Raw genomic sequence first — 20,574 nt, 5'->3', positions numbered from 1 at the left:
TTTTTTTTTTTTTTTTTTTTTTTTTTTTTTTTTTTTTTTTTTTTTTTTTTTTTTTTTTTTTTTTTTTTTTTTTTTTTTTTTTTTTGTGGATTATGAAATATGCAATGACCCACTTCAAAACTATTCCGTTTTTTTTTTTTTTTTTGTTTTATATTCTTTAGATTTTCACCTTTAATAAATAAACAAAAATTTAAAAACTAATTTTTTTAGTTTTCAAAATTTGACTTTTTAGGATAAAAAATAGATAGGGATAGCAAAGTAAAAAAAATTAAGTAATGTTAATAAATTTAATTTTAAAAAAGTAATTGATTATTAACTGATGGGTAATTAATTCAAAGTAGTACACATAATTATTATTTCATAAAAAGATTAATTACTGAAGAAAATAATAATAATAATAATTCATTGTTACTGTGAGATGGCAGGACCCAAATGGGGCACTTTCTATGTGGGCCCAATTCAATTTGGGGTGTGTTATGGTTCTGTTGTTGCTGGAATTCTTATTGGCGGTCAAAACATGAAGGTGATATTTTACCATTATATTATTACCAAAAGATTAATTTGTCTGAGTTATTAATTCAGTAAAAATATAATCTTTTTAATTATTAATTATTAATTTTGTTTTGGCAGTATATTTATGTGCTCTCAAATCCAGAAGGGACAATGAAATTATACCAATTTATAATAATATTTGGATCATTAATTCTGATTTTGGCTCAAATTCCATCTTTCCATTCTCTAAGGCACATTAACCTTCTCTCCCTCACTCTCTCCCTTGCTTACAGTGCCTGTGTGACAGTTGCTTCTTTAATACTAGGTAAAGAAGGTTATATATGTAATTTCACACTAATTTCCTTCTTAGTCTGTGAAATTACCCTTTAATCCTTCCCATCCACAGGTTATTCCAAGAATGCTCCTCCCAAAGACTACTCCGTTCAAGGGTCCGCAGTCGGACAGCTATTTAATGCCTTCAATGGCATTTCAGTCATTGCAACTTCTTACGCATGTGGAATGGTTCCCGAAATACAGGTACAAATTTGAAATTTGTCTATAAAAAATTGTAATTTGAAATTTGTCCCTACACAAAGTTACACGAATAATGGTGTAAATATGGTCTTATATACATTATTTTTAAGGTGAGATCCTACATCAGTTAGGGAGAGGAACGAAACATTTTTTATTAGGGTGTGAAAACCTATCCTTATCATATGCATCTTAAAAGAAAATTCAAAGAGAACAATATTTACTAGCGGTGAGTTTGGGTTGTTACAAAATGGTATCAGAATCATACATCAAACAATGTTCCAACAAAAATGCTGAGTTTCGAAGGGAGTAGACACGAGGCGATGTGCCAGCAAAGAAAGTGGATTGAAGATCTCACATTGATTGGAGAAGGGAAGAGTGTCAACGAAGAAACTGGCCCCAAAGGGGGTGAATTGTGAGATTTCACATCGGTTGAGAAGAACGTTAATTCTTCGTCTTATATATTTTTACTGAAAATTAATGGTTTAAAATAAAATTAAAACTTATGGAAAATTTGTTGATGAATTTTTGCAGGCAACTTTAGTAGCTCCAGTGAAAGGCAAGATGTTCAAAGGGCTGTGTCTTTGTTACGCAGTGATAGCAGCCACCTTTCTGAGCGTAGGCATTTCGGGGTATTGGGCCTTTGGAAATGAGGCCAAGGGAACAGTTCTTACTAATTTCATGGGCCAAAATCAGTTACCCTCTTGGCTTCTCATCATGACCAATGCCTTTTGCCTCTTGCAAGTCTCAGCCGTCACCGGCGTAAGATCCTATCCTTCCAAAATTTTAAATCCAATAAAATCATAAACTTTAAATAAAAAATTCGAGTTTCAACACGTGACGTATTAATTGTATTTGATCGTTTATTTGTGTAGGTTTACTTACAACCCACGAACGAATTATTTGAGAAGAAATTAGCAGACCCAACTAAAAAACAATTTTCGACTCGTAACATCGTGCCGAGATTGATATCACGATCCTTAACGGTGATCATTGCCACCATATTTTCATCCATGTTGCCTTTCTTTGGAGATCTAATGGGACTAATTGGAGCATTAGGGTTCATTCCTCTCGACTTCATCATGCCAATGATTTTCTACAATGCGACTTTCAAGCCTTCGAAGAGAACTTTTATTTTTTGGATAAATACTGTGATTGTGGCGATTTCATCCGTACTTGCTACAATTGGAGGTGTTGCAGCCATTCGACAAATCGTTTTGGATGCTAAAGAATATCGTTTATTTGCTAACGTGTGACCTAAATATCACTGATAGTCACTTATAGCAAATGTTATAAAAAAAATAAGTGTAGGTTGTCATGTTTTAATATAATATCGTTTTTTAAAATTGAGTTTTTAATTCAATTAAGTATGAAAGATACTATTGTTATGGACGACCTTACTCATTTATCTATGGAAGAATTGATTGAAATTTATAATGGAAGTTACGTCTTATGAGAGTTATTTAGTTGACACTATTAATTGTGGGCTAAGTAAATCCCGTTCAAACTACGTAATTCTAATTTTAAGAGAAGATGAGAAATTTTAAATCATTTTTCTTGTAAATATATTATTATAACTTCGATATAGCATTCATGTTTACCCCTACATTTTTAATATAGAAATTGAGACACTGAAATTAAAAATTTGACTTGCCAATTGATAGGTGATAGTACATTAGAGAAAGATTTAAAGCCGAACATGGTTGCTTCGTAGGATTTGAGTGCAGTATGAAACTGCGTGTGTTATATGCTAGAGTTGATTGGTAGGTATTTTAAATGTAGATATGGTCTATATCAAAGTTGAACCAACATTTATAGCAGTTGAGACAAGGCATGAAATCTCTCCAATGTTAAAATTCAAACTTTTTAATTTTTTAATACTTTACATGCTTTTAAAATAAATTTCAAATTACAGATTTTTTATTTTATTTTATTTTATTTAAACTATATCTTCAATTAATATTTATGTATTTCTTTGTAATCGTAAATGTCTATTTTTATATTCCCAATGAGTTGGCCATTGAAAAAAGTTGATTTAGAATAAATCCAAAATAGATTTCAAGGTTCTTATCAACTTGCAGCCCACCGCAGAGTCCACGATGTAGTCAAGTTCGGAGCACTTTTTATTTTATTTTATATGCAGACATGTGGCTATTGTGCCGTCTTCACCCATCTTTCAAGGACTCCTCCAATGCCTAAAATATCTCCTTCACATGGATGTCAAAATTTGTGAATAAAAAAATTTATAAAAACTAATAATTAAGTTAATGTTTATAAAATATGGATTAAATGTTTAATATCATGACATATAAATAAATATTTTAATAGTTAGTGTATCAAACTAATTGGACGTTCAAGTAGTCGGTTAATTAAAAAGATTTCATTTTAAAAAAAAAAAAAAAAATTCATGAGTATTATTGATTTAATTACTAATTTATTATTCTCTCTGTTAAAAATAATTTAATTTTTATATATCTCTGGTTTTAAAAAAGTTATTTTAAAAAGACTTTTAGTTTTAAAAATTTAAAAGCTTGAAAAAGTGCTAAATTTATAATTGTTGGCGATGTTTTTCAAGAAAGTTGAGTAGGGACAGGAGAGTACAATTTTATAAAGTAAAAAAGCATTAAAAACTTTAAACATCGTGTCATTATTAAGAAGAGGATGAGGGGCACTGTTTTGTTTGGGGACTGCCATAGTTCGAATCTCGAGAGACTTAAAAGTAAGAGAAAATGGGAACTGAGGCACAGATCTCCGGTGATGCTGTGGCGAGAGAGAAAGAGAACGGCGGCGCTCATGTCCAGTCTACGGCGGAGCTCGACGCCGGAGCTCTGTTTGTGCTTAAATCCCGAGGTTAGCGTTTGTTTGTTTGTTAGTTTCTTCTCGACGGTAGGGGTGAAGATATGAATTGTATTTTCTTTTGATGAAATCCCACTTTAGCTAATTTTTTTTTGGGGGTGGGGCCTTTTCGGAAGCCTAAAACAAAGCCACCAAAGCTTAGACTGTATCTTCAAAGAGACAAATATTATCATTGTGGAGAGTTATGTTCATTTAACATGGTACTAGAGTCATGTCCTAAACTTAGTATGTTAATAAAATCCTCAAATGTAAGACAGCTTATTATGAACCTGGAAAACATGGTCAAAAAGTGATTAAAGTATGGAACAAATAGTATATATTTAAGAAATGATCGTGGGTTTATAATCAAAGATAAAAGTAGTATTTTCATTTATGTTTTGAAGAAACAGAAACAAACAAACAACGTGAATTACCAAACCCTTTCTCAAAAACTATAAATAAAAATCACATGAAATCACAAACGTATACAAAGAAGACACCAAACGTTTCTATTTTTTTAAAAAAAATTATATATAAAAGATAAATTATCTAATAAATCATTAAATTTTTATTTATTATGGAACAAAATATTTTTTTTACTAATTATAATTTGATGATGTATTTTCTTGCGTTGGTGATATGGATGATAGGATCATGGTTGCATTGTGGGTATCACTTGACAACATCCATAGTGGCTCCGGCGCTACTAAGCCTTCCTTTTGCGCTGAGTGTGCTTGGTTGGGTTGGAGGAATTATAAGCCTTCTTGCTTGTGGTTTCCTCACTTTCTATTCCTACAACCTCTTATCCATCGTCTTAGAGCATCATGCTACATGTGGTACTCGTCTACTCAGATTTCGGGATATGGCTACTTTTATTCTTGGTACATTCTCTCCTTTTCACTATCTTCAAAATTTCGTATATTATGAATATAATTTCTGGTAGATTCTTAAATTTTCAATTGAAGGATCGAAGTGGGGCACGTACTTCGTGGGCCCAATTCAATTTGGCGTGTGTTATGGTGTTGTTGTTTCTGGAATCGTCCTCGGTGGTCAAAATCTTAAGGTGAGATTTTTTCATTATATATTACCAAATTTCTTTTATGCATGAAATTATTTATGGATAAAAGAAATTCAATTTATTGACTTTTTAAGTGTATTTATTACTCAAATTAATTATGGGTTTAAATGAAAAATTATTAATTATTAATTTTGTTTTGGCAGTATATTTATGTGGTCTCAAATCCAGAAGGGACAATGAAACTATACCAATTTATAATTATATTTGGAGCATTAATTCTGTTATTGGCTCAAGTTCCATCGTTCCATTCTCTAAGGCACATCAACCTTCTCTCTCTTGTTCTCTCTCTAGCTTACAGTGCCTGTGTAACAGCTGCTTCTTTACATCTAGGTAAAGAAGGTTATATATGTAATTCCACACTAATTTTCTTCTTAATTTGTGAAATTACCTTTAAGGACTTCCCATCCACAGGTTGTTCCAAGAATGCCCCTGCAAGAAACTACTCTCTTGAAGGGTCTGAAGTCAGCCAGTTATTTAATGCCTTCAATGGGATTTCAATTATTGCAACTACGTATGCGTGTGGGATTCTTCCAGAAATACAGGTATAATTAGCTTATAAAATTATATATATTAACATATTTTTAGTATTTAAAAAAAAAAAAAATTCAAAGCAATTTTAAAAAATATATACAAATTTTAATGGAATTTATTGGTGAATTATTGCAGGCAACTTTAGCAGCCCCAGTGAAAGGCAAGATGTTCAAAGGGCTATGCCTTTGTTATACAGTGATAGCAGCCACCTTTTTCAGCGTAGCAATTTCAGGGTATTGGGCTTTTGGAAATGAGGCTGAGGGAACCATTCTTACTAATTTCATGGGCCACAATTTGCTGCCCTCTTGGTTCCTCGTCATGACCAATGCCTTCTGCCTCTTGCAAATCTCAGCTGTCACCGGCGTAAGATCCTATCTTATATCTAATACAAACTTTAGATGTAACGTTCCAACCTCATCACTACACGATATTGTCCTATTTAGACTTTTTTTTTCAAATTTTCTCTTAAGGTTTTTAAAACGGTCTGTTAGAGAGAGGTTTTCACACCTTTATAAAAAATTATTCGTTCACCTCAATGACCGATGTGTAATCTCACAATCTACCCCCTTCGAAGCTAGCGTTCTTGTTGACACACCGTCTCATGTCTACCCTCCTTCGGGTTCAGCCTCCTCATTGGCATATCACTCGGTGTCTTGCTCTAATACTATTTGTAACCTCCCAAACCTACTGTTAGCAAATATTGTCTCTTTTGAGCTTTTTCATTCGGACACCAGTCAAGGTTTTTAAAACACGTAAATTAGAGAGGTTTTCATACATTTATAAAGAATGATTTGTTCACCTCGACACCTGATGTGGGATCTCACAATCTACACCCTTCGATGCCCAGTGTCCTCGTTGGCACTCGTTTCATTCTCCAATCGATGTGGAATCCCCCAATCTACCCCTTTTGGGGCCAGTGTTCTTGTTGACACACCGTCTCATGTCTACCCCCTTCGGGGTTCCGTCTCCTTGCTAGCATATCGTTTGGTGTCTGACTCTAATACTATTTGTAACTTCCCAAACCCACCGCTAGTAGATCCTTTTTGAGCTTTTCCCTTCAAGCTCGCTCCCCTCAATGTTTTTAAAGTGCTATGCTAGGGAGAGGTTTCTACACCCTTATAAAATAATGTCTCGTTCTCCTCTTTTAACTGGTGTGAGATCTCACAATGTAATTAAGACATAGTCTTATATCTGAATTATAATATTTGGTATGCATACAAAGAATCTGACTATTTTGTGCCCTATTATTTGATTGTTGATTTGATTAGGTTTATTTACAACCAACGAATGAAGCATTTGAGAAGAAATTTGCAGATCCAACTAAAAGTCAATTTTCGATTCGTAACATGGCACCGAGGTTGATATCACGATCGTTATCGGTCGTCACTGCCACTATATTTGCAGCCATGGTGCCTTTCTTTGGGGATCTAATGGCACTAATTGGAGCACTGGGGTTCGTTCCTCTTGACTTCATTATGCCAATGGTTTTCTATAATGTGACTATCAAGCCTTCAAAGAGTGGATATATTTTTTGGATAAACATTTTAATTATAGCAGTTTCATCAGTACTCGTTGCAGTTGGCGGCGTTGCATCCATTCGACAAATCGTGCTGGATGCCAAAGCTTATCGTTTATTTGCTAACTTGTAAACCAAATATATGTGACTATATTAAATATTAAATCGAATAAACTTTTATTATTTTTCTCTAAGGTTCTAAGGTTAGAGATGCTAAATAGCATGTGTTGAGTTATATATATAATTTTAATTTTAAAATTAAAAATATTTCATAAATATAAAGAATGATCACAACTTACTTTCTATTAATCAAATAATTATAAAATATATTTTTTTTTCACAAGTTGACTTTAATTTTGAATACTGTTATTATTATATTATTTATTTTTAAAATTCTAAGGCTGTGTCATAAATCTAGTGAAATTGAAAATTTTTCAATGTTGGGACTTTGATTAGAATCTTGAAACTTAGAGACTAAATATAAATATAGCCTAAAAATCTAATTTAATTTGTAAAAACTAAAGATTGAATACTAAATACTGTAAAAACGGTATATAAGTCCTAAAAACGGCACAAAAAATAGAAAAAAAAAACACGCCCAGTGGGATTCGAACCCACAGTCGCCTGATTAGAAGTCAGACGCCTTATCCATTAGGCCATGGGCGCTTACATATTGTCATTTATTTTTTGTATTTTATAGAAAAATTAAAAAAGAATAATTTTAAAGGTTATTTAATTTGTAAAAACTAGAGATTGAATACTCAATACTGTAAAAACGGTATAAAAGTCCTAAAAACGGCACAAAAAATAGAAAAAAAAAAAAAACACACCCAGTGGGACTTGAACCCACAATCGCCTGATTAGAAGTCAGACGCCTTATCCATTAGGCCATGGGCGCTTACAAATTGTCATTTATTTTTTGTATTTTATAGAAAAATTAAAAAAGAATTAAAACAAGAATAATTTTAAAGGTTATTTAATTTGTAAAAACTAGAGATTGAATACTCAATACTGTAAAAACGGTATAAAAGTCCTAAAAACGGCACAAAAAAACACACCCAGTGGGACTCGAACCCACAATCGCCTGATTAGAAGTCAGACGCCTTATCCATTAGGCCATGGGCGCTTACATATTGTCATTTATTTTTTGTATTTTATAGAAAAATTAAAAAAGAATTAAAACAAGAATAATTTTAAAGGTTATTTAATGTAAAAACTAGAGATTGAATACTTAATACTGTAAAAACGGTATAAAAGTCCTAAAAACGGCACAAAAAATAGAAAATAAAAAAAAACACGCCCAGTGGGACTCGAACCCACAATCGCCTGATTAGAAGTCAGACGCCTTATCCATTAGGCCATGGGCGCTTACAATTAAAATCTATTAGATATTTAAAAAGTAATAAAAAAACTGTTTAAAAACGGAAAAAATAGAAAAGTACATTTGCACGCCTAATGAGATTTGAACCCACAAACTTTTGCACCCTGTGGGATTCGAACCCACTATTGCCTAATTAACTGTAAAAACTAATGTTAAAAACTGGACAAAAAATAAAAAGAGGTAAATGCTCTTGAGCAGCCCAGTAGGATTCGAACCCACAAAGTCAGACGCCTTTCCATTGTCCTAAATTTTTATAAAACTAGTAAAAAAAAAAAAATGATGAAAAATAATAAGTAAAGAAAATAGAGAAAAATGAAAAATGATAAGATGAAAACCTATTGAAAAGCCTCTGAGTGTCTCTAAAATTAAAAAAAAAATCATCAATATTATATTAATCTTTACATTTAAATAAGTTTTATACACCTGAAATGTATGCATTAAAATGTTATCCCATAGGACTTTTATTTGTGAGGAGGTATTCAAACTTTTTAACTCTTAATTGAAAATATTTATATTACCCTAAATTTTTATTTTTAAATTTAGTTATTTATTTTTCAAATTTGCTATATAAAATTTTACTATCACTCCACTAAAGGGAGATTGGAGCTTTAAAATTTAAGTTTTTTTACCTTTTAATCGAAATTCAAGTTTTTTACCTTTAAACTTTTTACCTTCTAGAGCAGCTTATTTGTTAAGAAAGGGTAAATTTCTTCCCCTTGATACTTGTCCACAAAACACATTCTTCCAAATTGGGAAAAGGATAGATTCATTCCAACCATTCTAAGAGATTTTTTTTTTCTTTTTTCTCAAAGTTGTCCAAAAACATACTTAAACTATTCCGTTCAAATCATAAAAGTTATGTTAAGATGGTTTCTATAGGTTAATTTTTTTTGGTTGAATTTTTTAAAATTTAAAAATATGTTTCAATTTGCATGTTAACATTTTTATGTGAATCTGATCAATTGGAAAATTGTGTTACAATCCAAACCAATTCTATCATAAACAACTCTATTTTGTGGGTAGTAAATATTTGATACTTCAACTTTATGATATTTTAATTATTAATTTAATGTATGGTGGATAAATATAATTTTCTAAATAATTAAAAAAAATTCATAATTGATACGACTATAAATATAAATACGTAAATGGAAGCATTTGTTTTATATTCATATAAATTATAACTCAATTGTTCAAAGGATCCTAGCATCCCATCAATTTAGACTATTAGAACTATAGAGATGGAATTGAATTAGATTTTATTAAGTTAGGTGGGTTTACGAATTAACTCTTTTTTTTTGTTGGGTCAGATAAGCTAAAAATAGAATTACAATCTAACTCAATCATTTTTCGTTAACAACACTCTGAGTAGGATTATTAGTTTAAAATTGGAGTAATTTAAGCAATAATCTAGGCGGTAGAAAGAATCGTATTGGCGTTGTATGAACAGTTGGTAGCCAAGCATCGTATTGGCGGTAGAAAGAAGCAACTGAAAAAAGAGAGGAAAAGAGCGTAGCAGTGAAATTTTGAAATGGCGTATTACTTTCCATCTCAAAAACAGGAACACTCACCTTTCAAAACCTTTGCGCCCAAATTTTCACAACTCCCAACCAAATTTCTTCTTCCCAGACATGGTTGAGTACAGAGACATTGTTCCTACAAACCCTAAAGTGGCCTGGTTCTGGCCAAGAAATCGGGACAAATCAGGGGACAACGAAGAAGAACCTTCACCAATGCCACCTCAGAAACCTAACGTCGTCACTCTTCCGGGATCGGAAGTGGCTCCTCCTCCGCCGTTGGCGGCTGAGTGCAAGCGCCCTGGGAAGTTTTCGCATCCGGCAATCCGGTGGTCGGTATGATTCCTTCTCCATTTTCAAGATGTGCCGTTGATTTTCATCTTTTTTTAGTCTATTTTTTCAATTGCATTTAACGGCTAACTAAACTATTTTGTATTTATATTCAACCACATATGGGTCCTCTACATGTCTAAACCAAAAATATTTAAACTTTTAAAAGTTCAAATAGTATTTACTATCACAAATGTTCATTTAATCTATGATATAAGAGTCCATTTGTGCTTAGATTGGTACAAAATAAAAAGAATGAGAGTTGTGCGTAGATTCTTATTCTAGCTTTATTTAACTCTTTACATAGAGTGAGTAATGGGCGGTTGGGGAGCTATTTTTCTTTTTTTTCTCAAGCTGATGTGGGCCAATCACCTGCTGCCACGTGGTAATATATTTAATTATTATAAAAAGGAGAAATAATTATTTTCATGCATTTCATTTCATCTCCTTTCAGTTATATGCTTTGGGAGGATTCATTATTGCGAGGTGGGCTTTGAAAAGATGGAAATCTGGGGAGGACGAAGGCAAAAACTAATATTAAAAACCATATGTTCGGCGGCCAAGAAGTTAGCCTTCAAAATGCTGTGTGGGCCAAGGAATTAGGCTTCAAATAAAATTCTTTAAATTACTATGATTATTGTAATAATTACAGTAATTAAAAAATTTCGAAATTGATTACAATTATGTGGAAGACACCTTCCAACTTAAGCATGGGTTAAAACATCAGCACCTCACTCATTCTTTGAACTAAAATAATAATAATAATAATAAAAATAAAAAGAAGCAAAGCACTTAAATAATATAAATAGAATTTGTTTTTGGATTATTTCCAAAATTTTCTCCTATTTTTTTTTTACTTTTAAAATATTTTTAATTTAAACAATATATATATATATATATACACGAACATTTTTTTAATGAAATTTAATTATAGTAAAATGCACGACAGAGCTTCAGAAATGTAACAAATTAGCCCAACAAAATCTGTGTATAGAACAAGAAATTTATTCTCCATGGCCTTGAAAATACTGCCTTTTCTAACTCATTCTAAGTAATCCATGCAAATAATAATACATCATTCCAACAAATGATCAATAATCAAATAGTAACCTCCAACCATAAAAAATGACCCTAAACCACAACGAGCCATTCGCAATCCTATGCCACGAAACAGGAGACTCCGATCTGCAGGATGAATCCCCGTTGTTCTCTCAAATCTATTACCCGGTCGATGCCATTTGAGAAACTTTCTCTCCATGGCGACGTACTGCAACAAAAGAACCATGATCAAACACTCATTTCCAGGCAAGTCGAGAAATGTTGAAGGGATGATGCCTCAATACTAAGCGATGTGAGAAAAGGAAATATCTTGCACTAAGGAGGAAGATATTTTCATATGGCAAAACTATCATGATTTTTATCCAGGCTAAACTATTATTTTAAAAGTTGCAATATTATCCTTTTAACTATTATAAACGTTTCAAAACTACCCTTGAAATATAAATCTTTTAGAATTTCAAAAAGAAATTGGGACCTAAAGCAGGATAGTAGTCCAAATTTTCATTTTAGGTCCTAATTTCATTCGAAAGTCTAAAGGATTTATTCATCAATGATAGTTTTGAAACGTTTATGAAAGTTTAAGACATCGAGTGCACTAACTGCACCAAACTTTTCCATGAATGATTTTCGTACCTTGGGCAGCACAGTGCATAGTGATCGACTATTGGCAGTATCGAAACCATGAGAAACAGCTGCAGCAACTGCACCGGAAACTCCAGCTGCAAGACTAACCGAAAACGGAGACAGTGGGCCTACTTCATCATTTGACCTGGAAGAAGAGATTGACAAGAAAAATTGTTCGTCATCTCAATCTAATGAAAGGAGACAATAACAATTTACAATAATCTTTAATATAAATGAAGCTACCATAGTCAGACTATTATATCAACTAGTTACATCTAGATTTCAACAACCATACATAGGCTATCGTTAAACTATGGACAGCGGTCTAAATCCATAATTGTGTTCTTGATATCAATTGGAAACGGTAACGGCCATAGCCCACAACTAGCAAATATTGTCCTCTTTGGGCTTTCACTTTCAGACTTCCCCTCAAAGTTTTTAAAACACGTTTGTTAGAGAGAGGTTTCTACACCCTTATAAAGAATGTTTCGTTCTCCTCTCCAACTAATATAGGATCTCACAATCCACTCTCCTTCGGGGCACAACGTCCTCACTGACACTCGTTCCCTCTCCAATCGATATGGGGTCTCACAAAAACTGTTCGGTTCAAAGTGAAAAATTGAAATGGAAACGAGTTAGGCACAACTTCAAGGGCGGTCTAGTATCAAAGCATGGAACCTGGGTGGTGGATCCATCTCGATGCTTTTCCAAATTAGCATAGATCGGTGCAGAAATTGCCAGGTTGAGAAAAATACGCCGCTGAAGATGGAATCCCTCGCGATCCCAGATCGTAGACCTCTCCAAAATGCCTGCCATCCTTCCAGTGATATGATATCTAATGGCCTATGCACATTGCTAACTGTAGGTGGCCTCCCGGACCCCGTCATCATCCATGGATACTCTTGTAAGGCACCTTTTATATTTTGGTGCTTAGTTGTTAGGGTGGATAAAAGACCAACTGAATGGTTTAAGGCTTTCAGATCCAGTGTATAGCCATGAAGAAACCTTGACATAGAAGGTGCAAGAGCTCTTTCTTGTCCGACGAGAGAAACTCGGCTTGGTAATCGAACAGCAGAGGTCACCTGAGCACGAAGTTTAACAAGCTCAAATGGCGAGCATATCAATGATTCTGCTGCACCAGCCATAAGTCCAGCCAGAAGAGCCTCGGACACATGCACGTAATCATCTTCACGACCATCTGCCAAGTATGCACTAACGACCATCACAAAAACAAAATTTATTGATAGTAGATTCAAATTGAAATCAGCGGGACGAAAAATGAATATCGCAGTTTCCCGTATTTGCAGATTTTGTTTATCAATGAAACTCATTTCGTTAAATAATAAGATAGGATATGTGATTACCTTTATAATAGGCTGTCACAATTTCATATACTCCAAATCGAGCTCCTAAACCAAATAGTCTCCCAAAGGCCAACCATCCAAATCCACTGTACAGACCTGCAATCTTCAGTCAGTGAGAAATTAAGCTCTATACAATATGATCCAAGTAACACATTTCCGAGAAGCAGACAATTACCATGTTGAATAAAGCAACATATGACATAGAGTTAGTTCAACAATATGATGGGGATTCGAATCTCAACCAAGATATAATAGTCCAAACCCACCGCTAAAAGATATTGTCCGCTTTGGCCTGTTACGTATCACCGTCAGTCTCACGGCGTTTGCTAGGGAGAGGTTTCCACACCCTTATAAGGAATGTTTCGTTCCCCTCTCCAACCGATGTGGGATCTCACAATCCACCCCTCTTGGGGACCTAGCGTCCTTGCTGGCACACCATCAAATACTTGTAATAGTCCAAGCCCACCGCTTGCAAATACTGTCCTCTTTGGACTTTCCCTTTCAGGGTTCCTTTCAAGGTTTTTAAAACGCGTTTGTTAGGAAGAGATTTCCACACCTTTATAAAGAATGCTTCGTTCTCCTCTCTAACTAATGTGGGATCTCACACAAGAGGTCGAGAGTATTATAATAATCCAAGAAAAATTAAAGAATCACCTGAATTTCCTGAAAAGGATTGAATTCTATGTAGAGCCTGAGTTGTCGTCAACTGTTTACCAGATCCTAAAGGATCAGAACCAACCTATTGTAGAGCAAAGAATTACATCAACTCATATAGATATATTTTCAAGACAGAAAATATTCACAGCAGCAAGATATTAAACCTGGATAAGGGTTTTGATAGTGTCAAGAGGGTAAGTAAGAACTGTGCTTAGTGTCACTGAGCCAGCAGCAGCAACTGCATGGGTTGCGAAGATTTGGGTCTTCAAAAACTCATCCATTTTAAGCATGCTAGCAGATAAATGGCCTCTACTCAGCTCATTTAGTTATTGCTACAAGAAATGGTATCAAAATTACATATCAATTGGGCAAGAATGAAATAATGCTCAAGATCGAAGACTAAAACACATAATCTAGAAACGAAAAAACCGCAAATATATTGAAATTTCCAATCATAAACGCTTAAGATAACCATTTAGTTTTTGAAAATTAAGCCTATAAATGATATTTCCATGGCTTTCTTTGATTCACTATCTACTTCTTGGAGGTGTTTTTAAAATCCAAATAAGGTTTTGAAAACAAAACAAAAATTGTTTTTAAGAATCTGTTTTTGTTTCTGAAATTGACTAAGAGTTAGAATCTGATGAGAAAACAAACACAATTTTCAAATACCAAGAGCTAAAAACCCAAATGGTTATCACAATTTTCAAGTATTTGGGAGACTCATTTAAAAGTTTTTAGCTGTTGTGAGAGCAATGGGAAACTGAATATTCGTATCACTTCTTTTTCTGTTGTTTGCAAAATTTCTTCTACCTCCCGCACTTCAGTATGTAAATTTACTTGAATCAATTCAAAAAAATTCCAGGNACTACCCACCCAAACAAAGCCCTTTTTGTTCACAGCCCAAAGGACAAAGGGGGAACCAGTTCAATTTGAAAATATTGATCCATCAAACAAGTCCAACAAAAAAAAAAAAAAAAAAAAAAAAAAAAGGAAGGATAAAAGGAAGTCTATCGTGTTTAATCAAGGCATTTGATACTTCAGTTTCATCCGCCCTAGAAATGAAGAACGACAAGGAAACCAACTTTGCTTGACAAGAAATTCGCAGAAAAAACACAGAGAATCAGAACGCCATAAATATATATGTGTATATAGAACATCAAAAGTACCTTTTCAATGAGAAATTTGGCAGCGATTACAATGAATAGCTAGTGCAGTGGAAGTGTGAAGGGCTCCGGCGAAGTGGGAAGCAGAGAGCAGGAAGCAGGAAGAGAGAGCCGTCGCAGATAGAGAACCAGAGGCATTTTTAGGGAACTTAAGAAATTGGTTCGATTTGGTTTAACAGATTATCCGAACCGACCGACTCGGTTCGGTTTATTCATTTTCAGCACACCGCCGCTAATTGACAGAGATAGGTAAAAAAACAGTTGTGTTGAACGGATATTAAGTTAAATTAATAAAAATATACCTAAAACTTTGTGCATTATTTAAAAAAAAAAAAAAAAACCTTAATAATACATATATTATTAGATATGCACAAAATCAAAATATTTTACGCATTTAATTATATTGAAAATTAAAAGTTATCTATTAATTTTTTTGAAATTGTTTTTTAAAGAATATATATATATATATAATACCTTAATAATACATATATTATAAAATGAAAAGTTACCTATTAATTTTTTAAAAAATATTTTAAAAAGAATATATATAAAAAAATGAAAAAAAATTCTGAATTAACTCAATTCCTCGAATTTCTAGTGGAGAATCCGTACCTGAGAAATTTAATTTTGTTTTTCATTTTAATCGAAGTTTTTATAACAAAGTTGAAAAAATGAAAGGAATTCTTTTAAAATACAAAGATCAAATAAACATTAAATTTAGGAAAATGATTCATATAATAGTAAATTTCATTGATGAGTGATAGGTTTCTTGAATACATGTATTAATTGCAGGACATATTATAAAGACTCCAAAGATATAAGAATATCATCATCTCTTTCTTCTTCTTTCCCTTCCAGCTTTCTTCTTTTGGGGTTGATGCAGGGTGGGTGGGATTACCTCATATTTTCTTCCACTAAATAAATAATCCTAGAAATTTGAAGTTCTTGATGAACCTCACTGTTCTTTTTTTTTTTTTTTTTTTTTTTTTTTTTTTTTTTTTTTTTTTTTTTTNNNTTTTTTTTTTTTTTTTTTTTTTTTTTTTTTTTTTTTTTTTTTTTTTTTTTTTTTTTTTTTTTTTTTTTTTTTTTTTTTACTCTTTAAAATAAACTCTTCCAAAGAATGCGTCACCGAACACAAACGATTCACCGATTCTGAAGCCCCTCGATCGCCTTCTTCCACTGCCATGCTCGATGTTTCGCGTCCTCAAAAGAGGCAATCTTTTTTGGCTGAAGAATGAACAGTTTGAGAAACAAAACAACAGAATATGATAGATCTAATAAAGTTATTTAGAAAAAGAAGGCATGGAGTTCATGTGGCATACTGTGCAGATCTTGAAATTTGAAGGACTGGTCACTTGAATGTTGAGATCATTAGGATTGTCAGACCAAATGATATTCCCCTTCACAATAAGCTTTGAAGGATCAACATAAATCAACTTTGGTTTGTTGGTGAGGATGAGCTGAACCTTTTTGCTTGATAGCTTTTGAATTTTTTTCACCATTGAGATCATAAGAACAGATTCTCCAGGATCAAGGAATTGTTGCCTGTTATAAGATGAAAATTAACTAGTATATCGTCACGAAATCAAATCTAAGACATCTTTCTCGAGCAAACATAATATAATAAATGTCACGAAGAAAACAAATACCATTTTGAATCGAAGGAGTCTATCGATGCAAGTCGAGTAATATGATTTGATCCTTCGGAAGTTGATGCAGAACCAGCATTCCCATCGTTTTGTCTCGATGTACTGTCACCAATATGTGAAGGATTCCAAGAGGACTCGGTGCCATCGTCGGTCTCGTTTGAATTGGTCTACATAATGAAAAGCGAGATAATGTAGTTGACAAGAACGTGTGGATCAAATAACTGATGCAGGACAATATGGATAGCAAACAGTACCGAAGCTTCTAAAGCAAGCCTGGGAGGGGTTTGTGTTCTTATGTTCTTCCAATCAACCCCATCAAAGAAGGGATGATTCTTGAGGGATGCATAGCCCTCAGCTCCGGCGCCCGGTCTCTTGATCGGATCTAAATCCTGGAACGGATTGAAGACGAGTTAAGGCCAAACTCATGCATAGAACATAAGATAAATATTTTGATCAAGTCTGGAAGTGCTAAAATATTATGCATTGTAGCATACGTACCAATAGGTGGTCGATGAGATCCCTGGCTTGCTCCGAAAAATAGCTCGGGAATTTTATATCTCGTGCTACAATTTTTTGGAAAATAAGCCACTCACTTGCATCCTTAAAAGGAGAGGTCCCCGACAGCATCTGGTACACGGTGCACCCGAGAGCCCAAAGGTCATTTCTGTTTCCAAATCCAAAAAATCCATTTTGTTACATGGAGTGTAAACGAAAATGAACCGATAGAATTAGCGAACACGAACATAAAGACCAATAAAATCTCCCGACTTTCAAGACTCAAAAAGACGGAAATATTACTCAATGAGACCATCACATAGCGACTGCCCCTCTCTAAACCCTTGGTTACACGGCAAAACCATGATTTTTTTTTTGTTTCTCTCTCCTACATTCAATTGTATAAAACTGTAACAGCCCAAGCCCATCGCTAGCAAATATTGTCCACTTTGGCTCGTTACGTATCGCCGTCAACTCCACAGTTTTAAACCATCTGCTAGAGAAAGGTTTCCACACCCCTATAAAGAATGCTTCATTCCTCTCTCCAACTGATGTGAAACCCCCCTTGGGAATCCAGTGTCCTCGTTGGTGCACCGTTCAATGTATGGCTCTGATACCATTTGTAACAGCCCAAGTCCACTGCTAGCAGATATTGTCCGGTTTAGCCCGTTACGTATCTCCGTCAGCCTCACATTTTAAAATGTGTATGCGAGGAAGGGGTTTCCACATTCTTTATAAGAATGCTTCATTCCCCTATTCAACTGTCATGGAATTTCACAAAAACCATCTGCCAGACTACTGGTCAAATAATTTCTCCAACAACATTAGTGTAAAGTAATATCGTTATGAGCAGTAAGTAAGATGAACTTGTTACCCAAAAGTTGCAGGGGAAGAATTAAGGACTTCTGGAGGAACATATGCAGCAGTGCCCACAAATGTACAAGCTTTATCATCTACATGTAAAAATTGGTGCGATACATGTCAAAACGCGTTGAATAAGATTCAAGTATAATTTTTTGCGGCGATATGAAATGAAACGAACCCGATGCTGCATTTGGAAGAACCGTAATTCGACTATCGACCATCGGCTTTACACTGCCAAAATCAGCTATTTTGATATGTCCATCAGAAGTAAGTAGCAAATTTTCAGGCTGGCAAAGAAAAGTTATTTAGTTTTTTATGTGCCACAGATCCACAATAACGCAGCAGATAAGAGATCTAAAAAAAGAAAAACCTTGATATCTCGGTGTATCAATCCCATGTTGTGTATGTATTCGAGGGCATCGACCACTTCGGCCGTATAAAACCGAGCTTCTTCCTCTGACAGACGACCTTTCTGTTGAAAATTACTCGATGTTTAGAACGAAAAAAATGAATATGTCAACAAACATATACATTTGCCATAACCCGACAATATGACATCTTTTTTCCAGAATGCAAACGCAATATCAAAGCCATCCAAAGCTTGAAAAACTGATTTTACACTTCAAAATATCAGAGTCGCAAAACTCGAACTTCTAAATGTAAAAATATGCATAGATTAATCAAATTAACGACTTCACTAAATTTTAATGTCTACACTCACAAGAAATAGCATAATTTAAAAACATATTCTGTGGGGATTTATAAACTTCACAAGGGATCACCTTGCGAGCGAGAGAAGAACAAACGTTTAATCAACTTACCCTAGTTATCTGATCAAAAAGTTCTCCGCCTTCACAAGACTCCAATGCCATGTCTTGACATCAAAATCAAGAAATGAGTATCAGTAAGAAAACGAGATGGATATCAGAAAACCGTGTAAATAAATAAGAGCATAGCAACTTTTTGACGAAGCAGACAAAACAATATGGAATATAAGAACGTTCACATAAAAACGGTAAAACGATACATACACAAAGAAAAAGTATCCTGAAAGGTAAAAAATAGTCTGACAACACCAGGATGATCCAACTGATCAAGAACAATTCTTTCCAACTTCACATAAGCAGTTTTATTTTCTTTGGTGATGAATTTTTTGTCCATTATCTTCAATGCATATACAGTTCCTGTGTCCTTCTTCTTCGCCCTTACAACCTGGTGAGAATATTTAAAAGATACAGATAATGATTATAACGAAAGCAATCAGCTAAATATACTAAAATCATTTTTAATCTTTCAAAATTCTCAATTTAAAGTTCTACCCGTTGGCTTAATGCTCCGTTTGATAACTATTTAGTTTTTTCTACAACATTTCTTTTCTACCTATACGAACAAAAACAAGTTTTTGAAATCAATTTTTGTAGTTTTCAAAACTTGGCTTGGTTTTTGAGCACTTCGAAAACGTAGATAACTAAACAAAGAAATTAATAGGAAGAAGTAGCGTTCATAAGCTTAATTTTCGAAAGCTAAAAACTAAATGGTCATCAAACATGGTTGTTTTGTTTTTATATATTTGAACACATGTGCATGCTACTAGGAAGAAATAGATTTCGTTAATGAGTATATGAAACGATTCCATTGATGAGCGGGTCGAGTTTCATTTGTCAAGTAGCATTCGAGCAAGATCGAGACAAAAAAGGAGAGAAAGGATGAAGGTAAACACAACAAATGCTCCAATTTATATGAATTTAAGGGATCCTAGTTCCATTTTAATCCCATTTATTAACACGACCTTGAGTACATGGAATAACCTAGGAGTCTGGATAAAAGAAAATGGATCCTTGTTCATAAGATTTAGAATCGGTACAGGAAATTTAATCACATTCTTTAATAATATCTACAGATTCTAACCTCGATACTCAAATTATCACAGAACCAACAAAATGCCATTAATGGAATCACATGAACAGAACAGAACAGAACAATACAAGACTATAATTATATAAAAAAAATTAAAATTAAAAAAATCCAGAGGAAATACCTTGGAATATGAACCAACTCCATATATCTTCCCCAATTCAAAATCCTGGATTGTAAAATTCTCCTGAGGAGCACGAAAGGAAAAGCTCTTGGATCTCGGAACATTGGCGCCATTAGAACCGTTGCCCTGAATCATCAACTTAGCATCAAAATCCTTCTCCATTGCCAACATCGCTATCTTCAAAGCCCCTTCCCTACATTAATCTCACCCAAGCTCTGTTCTTGGGCACGGAGCCAAGAAGGTGAACAGTAGCAACAACAAGAACAAACGAGAAAGCAGAGGTTCGATCAGAATCCTTTTGGTTTTTTATCCTCGTTTTTTGTTTATCAACAGATTCTGGTTTTAGAAAGGGGCGGAAAAGAAAATGGGAAGTCGGAAGGATCCCCTGATTTTAGAGATGCAATAACATGGAAAGCCGTGAATGAAAACCAGCTTTTTTAGCTTTGT

At 33.8% G+C, this 20,574-nt stretch overlaps 5 protein-coding genes and 4 non-coding genes across 11 annotated transcripts in view; 3 read left to right on the top strand and 6 right to left on the bottom strand.

Annotated features, from left to right (window-relative positions):
• The window catches only part of LOC111492084 (GABA transporter 1-like), a 4,025-nt gene extending 1,611 nt beyond the window's left edge, over positions 1 to 2,414 (top strand). Inside the window, exons 3-7 of the mRNA XM_023141270.1 lie at positions 426 to 523; positions 631 to 817; positions 899 to 1,029; positions 1,558 to 1,785; positions 1,899 to 2,414. Of these exons, the coding sequence (XP_022997038.1) occupies positions 426 to 523; positions 631 to 817; positions 899 to 1,029; positions 1,558 to 1,785; positions 1,899 to 2,279 (1,025 nt within the window). The 3' untranslated portion in view covers positions 2,280 to 2,414. The remainder of the gene's footprint in view (positions 1 to 425; positions 524 to 630; positions 818 to 898; positions 1,030 to 1,557; positions 1,786 to 1,898) is intronic.
• A 1,270-nt stretch (positions 2,415 to 3,684) lies between these two features.
• On the top strand, positions 3,685 to 7,175 carry LOC111488649 (GABA transporter 1-like). The gene is made up of 7 exons (XM_023136518.1): positions 3,685 to 3,873; positions 4,509 to 4,739; positions 4,824 to 4,921; positions 5,080 to 5,266; positions 5,348 to 5,478; positions 5,603 to 5,830; positions 6,736 to 7,175. The coding sequence occupies exons 1-7, from the start codon at positions 3,753 to 3,755 to the stop codon at positions 7,114 to 7,116; spliced, it is 1,377 nt and encodes a 458-aa protein (XP_022992286.1). The 5' UTR covers positions 3,685 to 3,752; the 3' UTR covers positions 7,117 to 7,175.
• A 401-nt stretch (positions 7,176 to 7,576) lies between these two features.
• Positions 7,577 to 7,649, bottom strand: TRNAR-UCU. Its single transcript has one exon. It is a non-coding gene; the product is annotated as a tRNA-Arg (tRNA).
• A 159-nt stretch (positions 7,650 to 7,808) lies between these two features.
• Positions 7,809 to 7,881, bottom strand: TRNAR-UCU. Its single transcript has one exon. It is a non-coding gene; the product is annotated as a tRNA-Arg (tRNA).
• Positions 7,882 to 8,036: 155 nt separating this feature from the next.
• TRNAR-UCU lies at positions 8,037 to 8,109 on the bottom strand. Its single transcript has one exon. It is a non-coding gene; the product is annotated as a tRNA-Arg (tRNA).
• A 169-nt stretch (positions 8,110 to 8,278) lies between these two features.
• TRNAR-UCU lies at positions 8,279 to 8,351 on the bottom strand. The gene has a single exon. It is a non-coding gene; the product is annotated as a tRNA-Arg (tRNA).
• A 1,579-nt stretch (positions 8,352 to 9,930) lies between these two features.
• On the top strand, positions 9,931 to 10,926 carry LOC111483672. Its single transcript, XM_023129928.1, has 2 exons — positions 9,931 to 10,217; positions 10,666 to 10,926. Exons 1-2 carry the CDS (start codon positions 9,996 to 9,998, stop codon positions 10,744 to 10,746), a joined length of 303 nt encoding a protein of 100 aa, XP_022985696.1. The 5' UTR covers positions 9,931 to 9,995; the 3' UTR covers positions 10,747 to 10,926.
• Positions 10,927 to 11,159: 233 nt separating this feature from the next.
• Positions 11,160 to 15,214, bottom strand: LOC111489353. 2 transcript variants are annotated; one of them, XM_023137544.1, is made up of 7 exons: positions 15,085 to 15,214; positions 14,080 to 14,247; positions 13,913 to 13,997; positions 13,259 to 13,354; positions 12,573 to 13,092; positions 11,904 to 12,039; positions 11,160 to 11,478 (listed from the first exon to the last, which is right to left on the bottom strand). In XM_023137544.1, the coding sequence occupies exons 2-7, from the start codon at positions 14,203 to 14,205 to the stop codon at positions 11,287 to 11,289; spliced, it is 1,155 nt and encodes a 384-aa protein (XP_022993312.1). In that variant the 5' UTR covers positions 14,206 to 14,247; positions 15,085 to 15,214; the 3' UTR covers positions 11,160 to 11,286. The 2 variants fall into 2 exon arrangements, with proteins under 2 accessions (XP_022993312.1, XP_022993319.1); XM_023137551.1 differs by lacking the exons at positions 13,913 to 13,997; positions 14,080 to 14,247; positions 15,085 to 15,214 and adding an exon at positions 13,434 to 13,520 and having other exon boundaries at positions 13,259 to 13,361.
• A 596-nt stretch (positions 15,215 to 15,810) lies between these two features.
• Positions 15,811 to 20,443, bottom strand: LOC111489344 (3-phosphoinositide-dependent protein kinase 1-like). 2 transcript variants are annotated; one of them, XM_023137530.1, is made up of 12 exons: positions 20,128 to 20,443; positions 19,121 to 19,301; positions 18,911 to 18,963; positions 18,460 to 18,561; positions 18,268 to 18,376; positions 18,100 to 18,178; positions 17,229 to 17,394; positions 16,985 to 17,119; positions 16,731 to 16,897; positions 16,404 to 16,626; positions 16,157 to 16,308; positions 15,811 to 15,999 (listed from the first exon to the last, which is right to left on the bottom strand). In XM_023137530.1, the coding sequence occupies exons 1-11, from the start codon at positions 20,296 to 20,298 to the stop codon at positions 16,225 to 16,227; spliced, it is 1,470 nt and encodes a 489-aa protein (XP_022993298.1). In that variant the 5' UTR covers positions 20,299 to 20,443; the 3' UTR covers positions 15,811 to 15,999; positions 16,157 to 16,224. The 2 variants fall into 2 exon arrangements, with proteins under 2 accessions (XP_022993298.1, XP_022993290.1); XM_023137522.1 differs by having other exon boundaries at positions 16,161 to 16,308.
• Between the last annotated feature and the right edge of the window lie 131 nt (positions 20,444 to 20,574).

This window comes from Cucurbita maxima, unplaced genomic scaffold (assembly GCF_002738345.1).
Source record: "Cucurbita maxima cultivar Rimu unplaced genomic scaffold, Cmax_1.0 Cma_Scf00001, whole genome shotgun sequence".
NCBI classification, from domain to species: Eukaryota; Viridiplantae; Streptophyta; class Magnoliopsida; order Cucurbitales; family Cucurbitaceae; genus Cucurbita; species Cucurbita maxima.
Note: the sequence above shows the minus strand (reverse complement) of the source record. Positions and strands in the feature narration are given on the sequence as shown.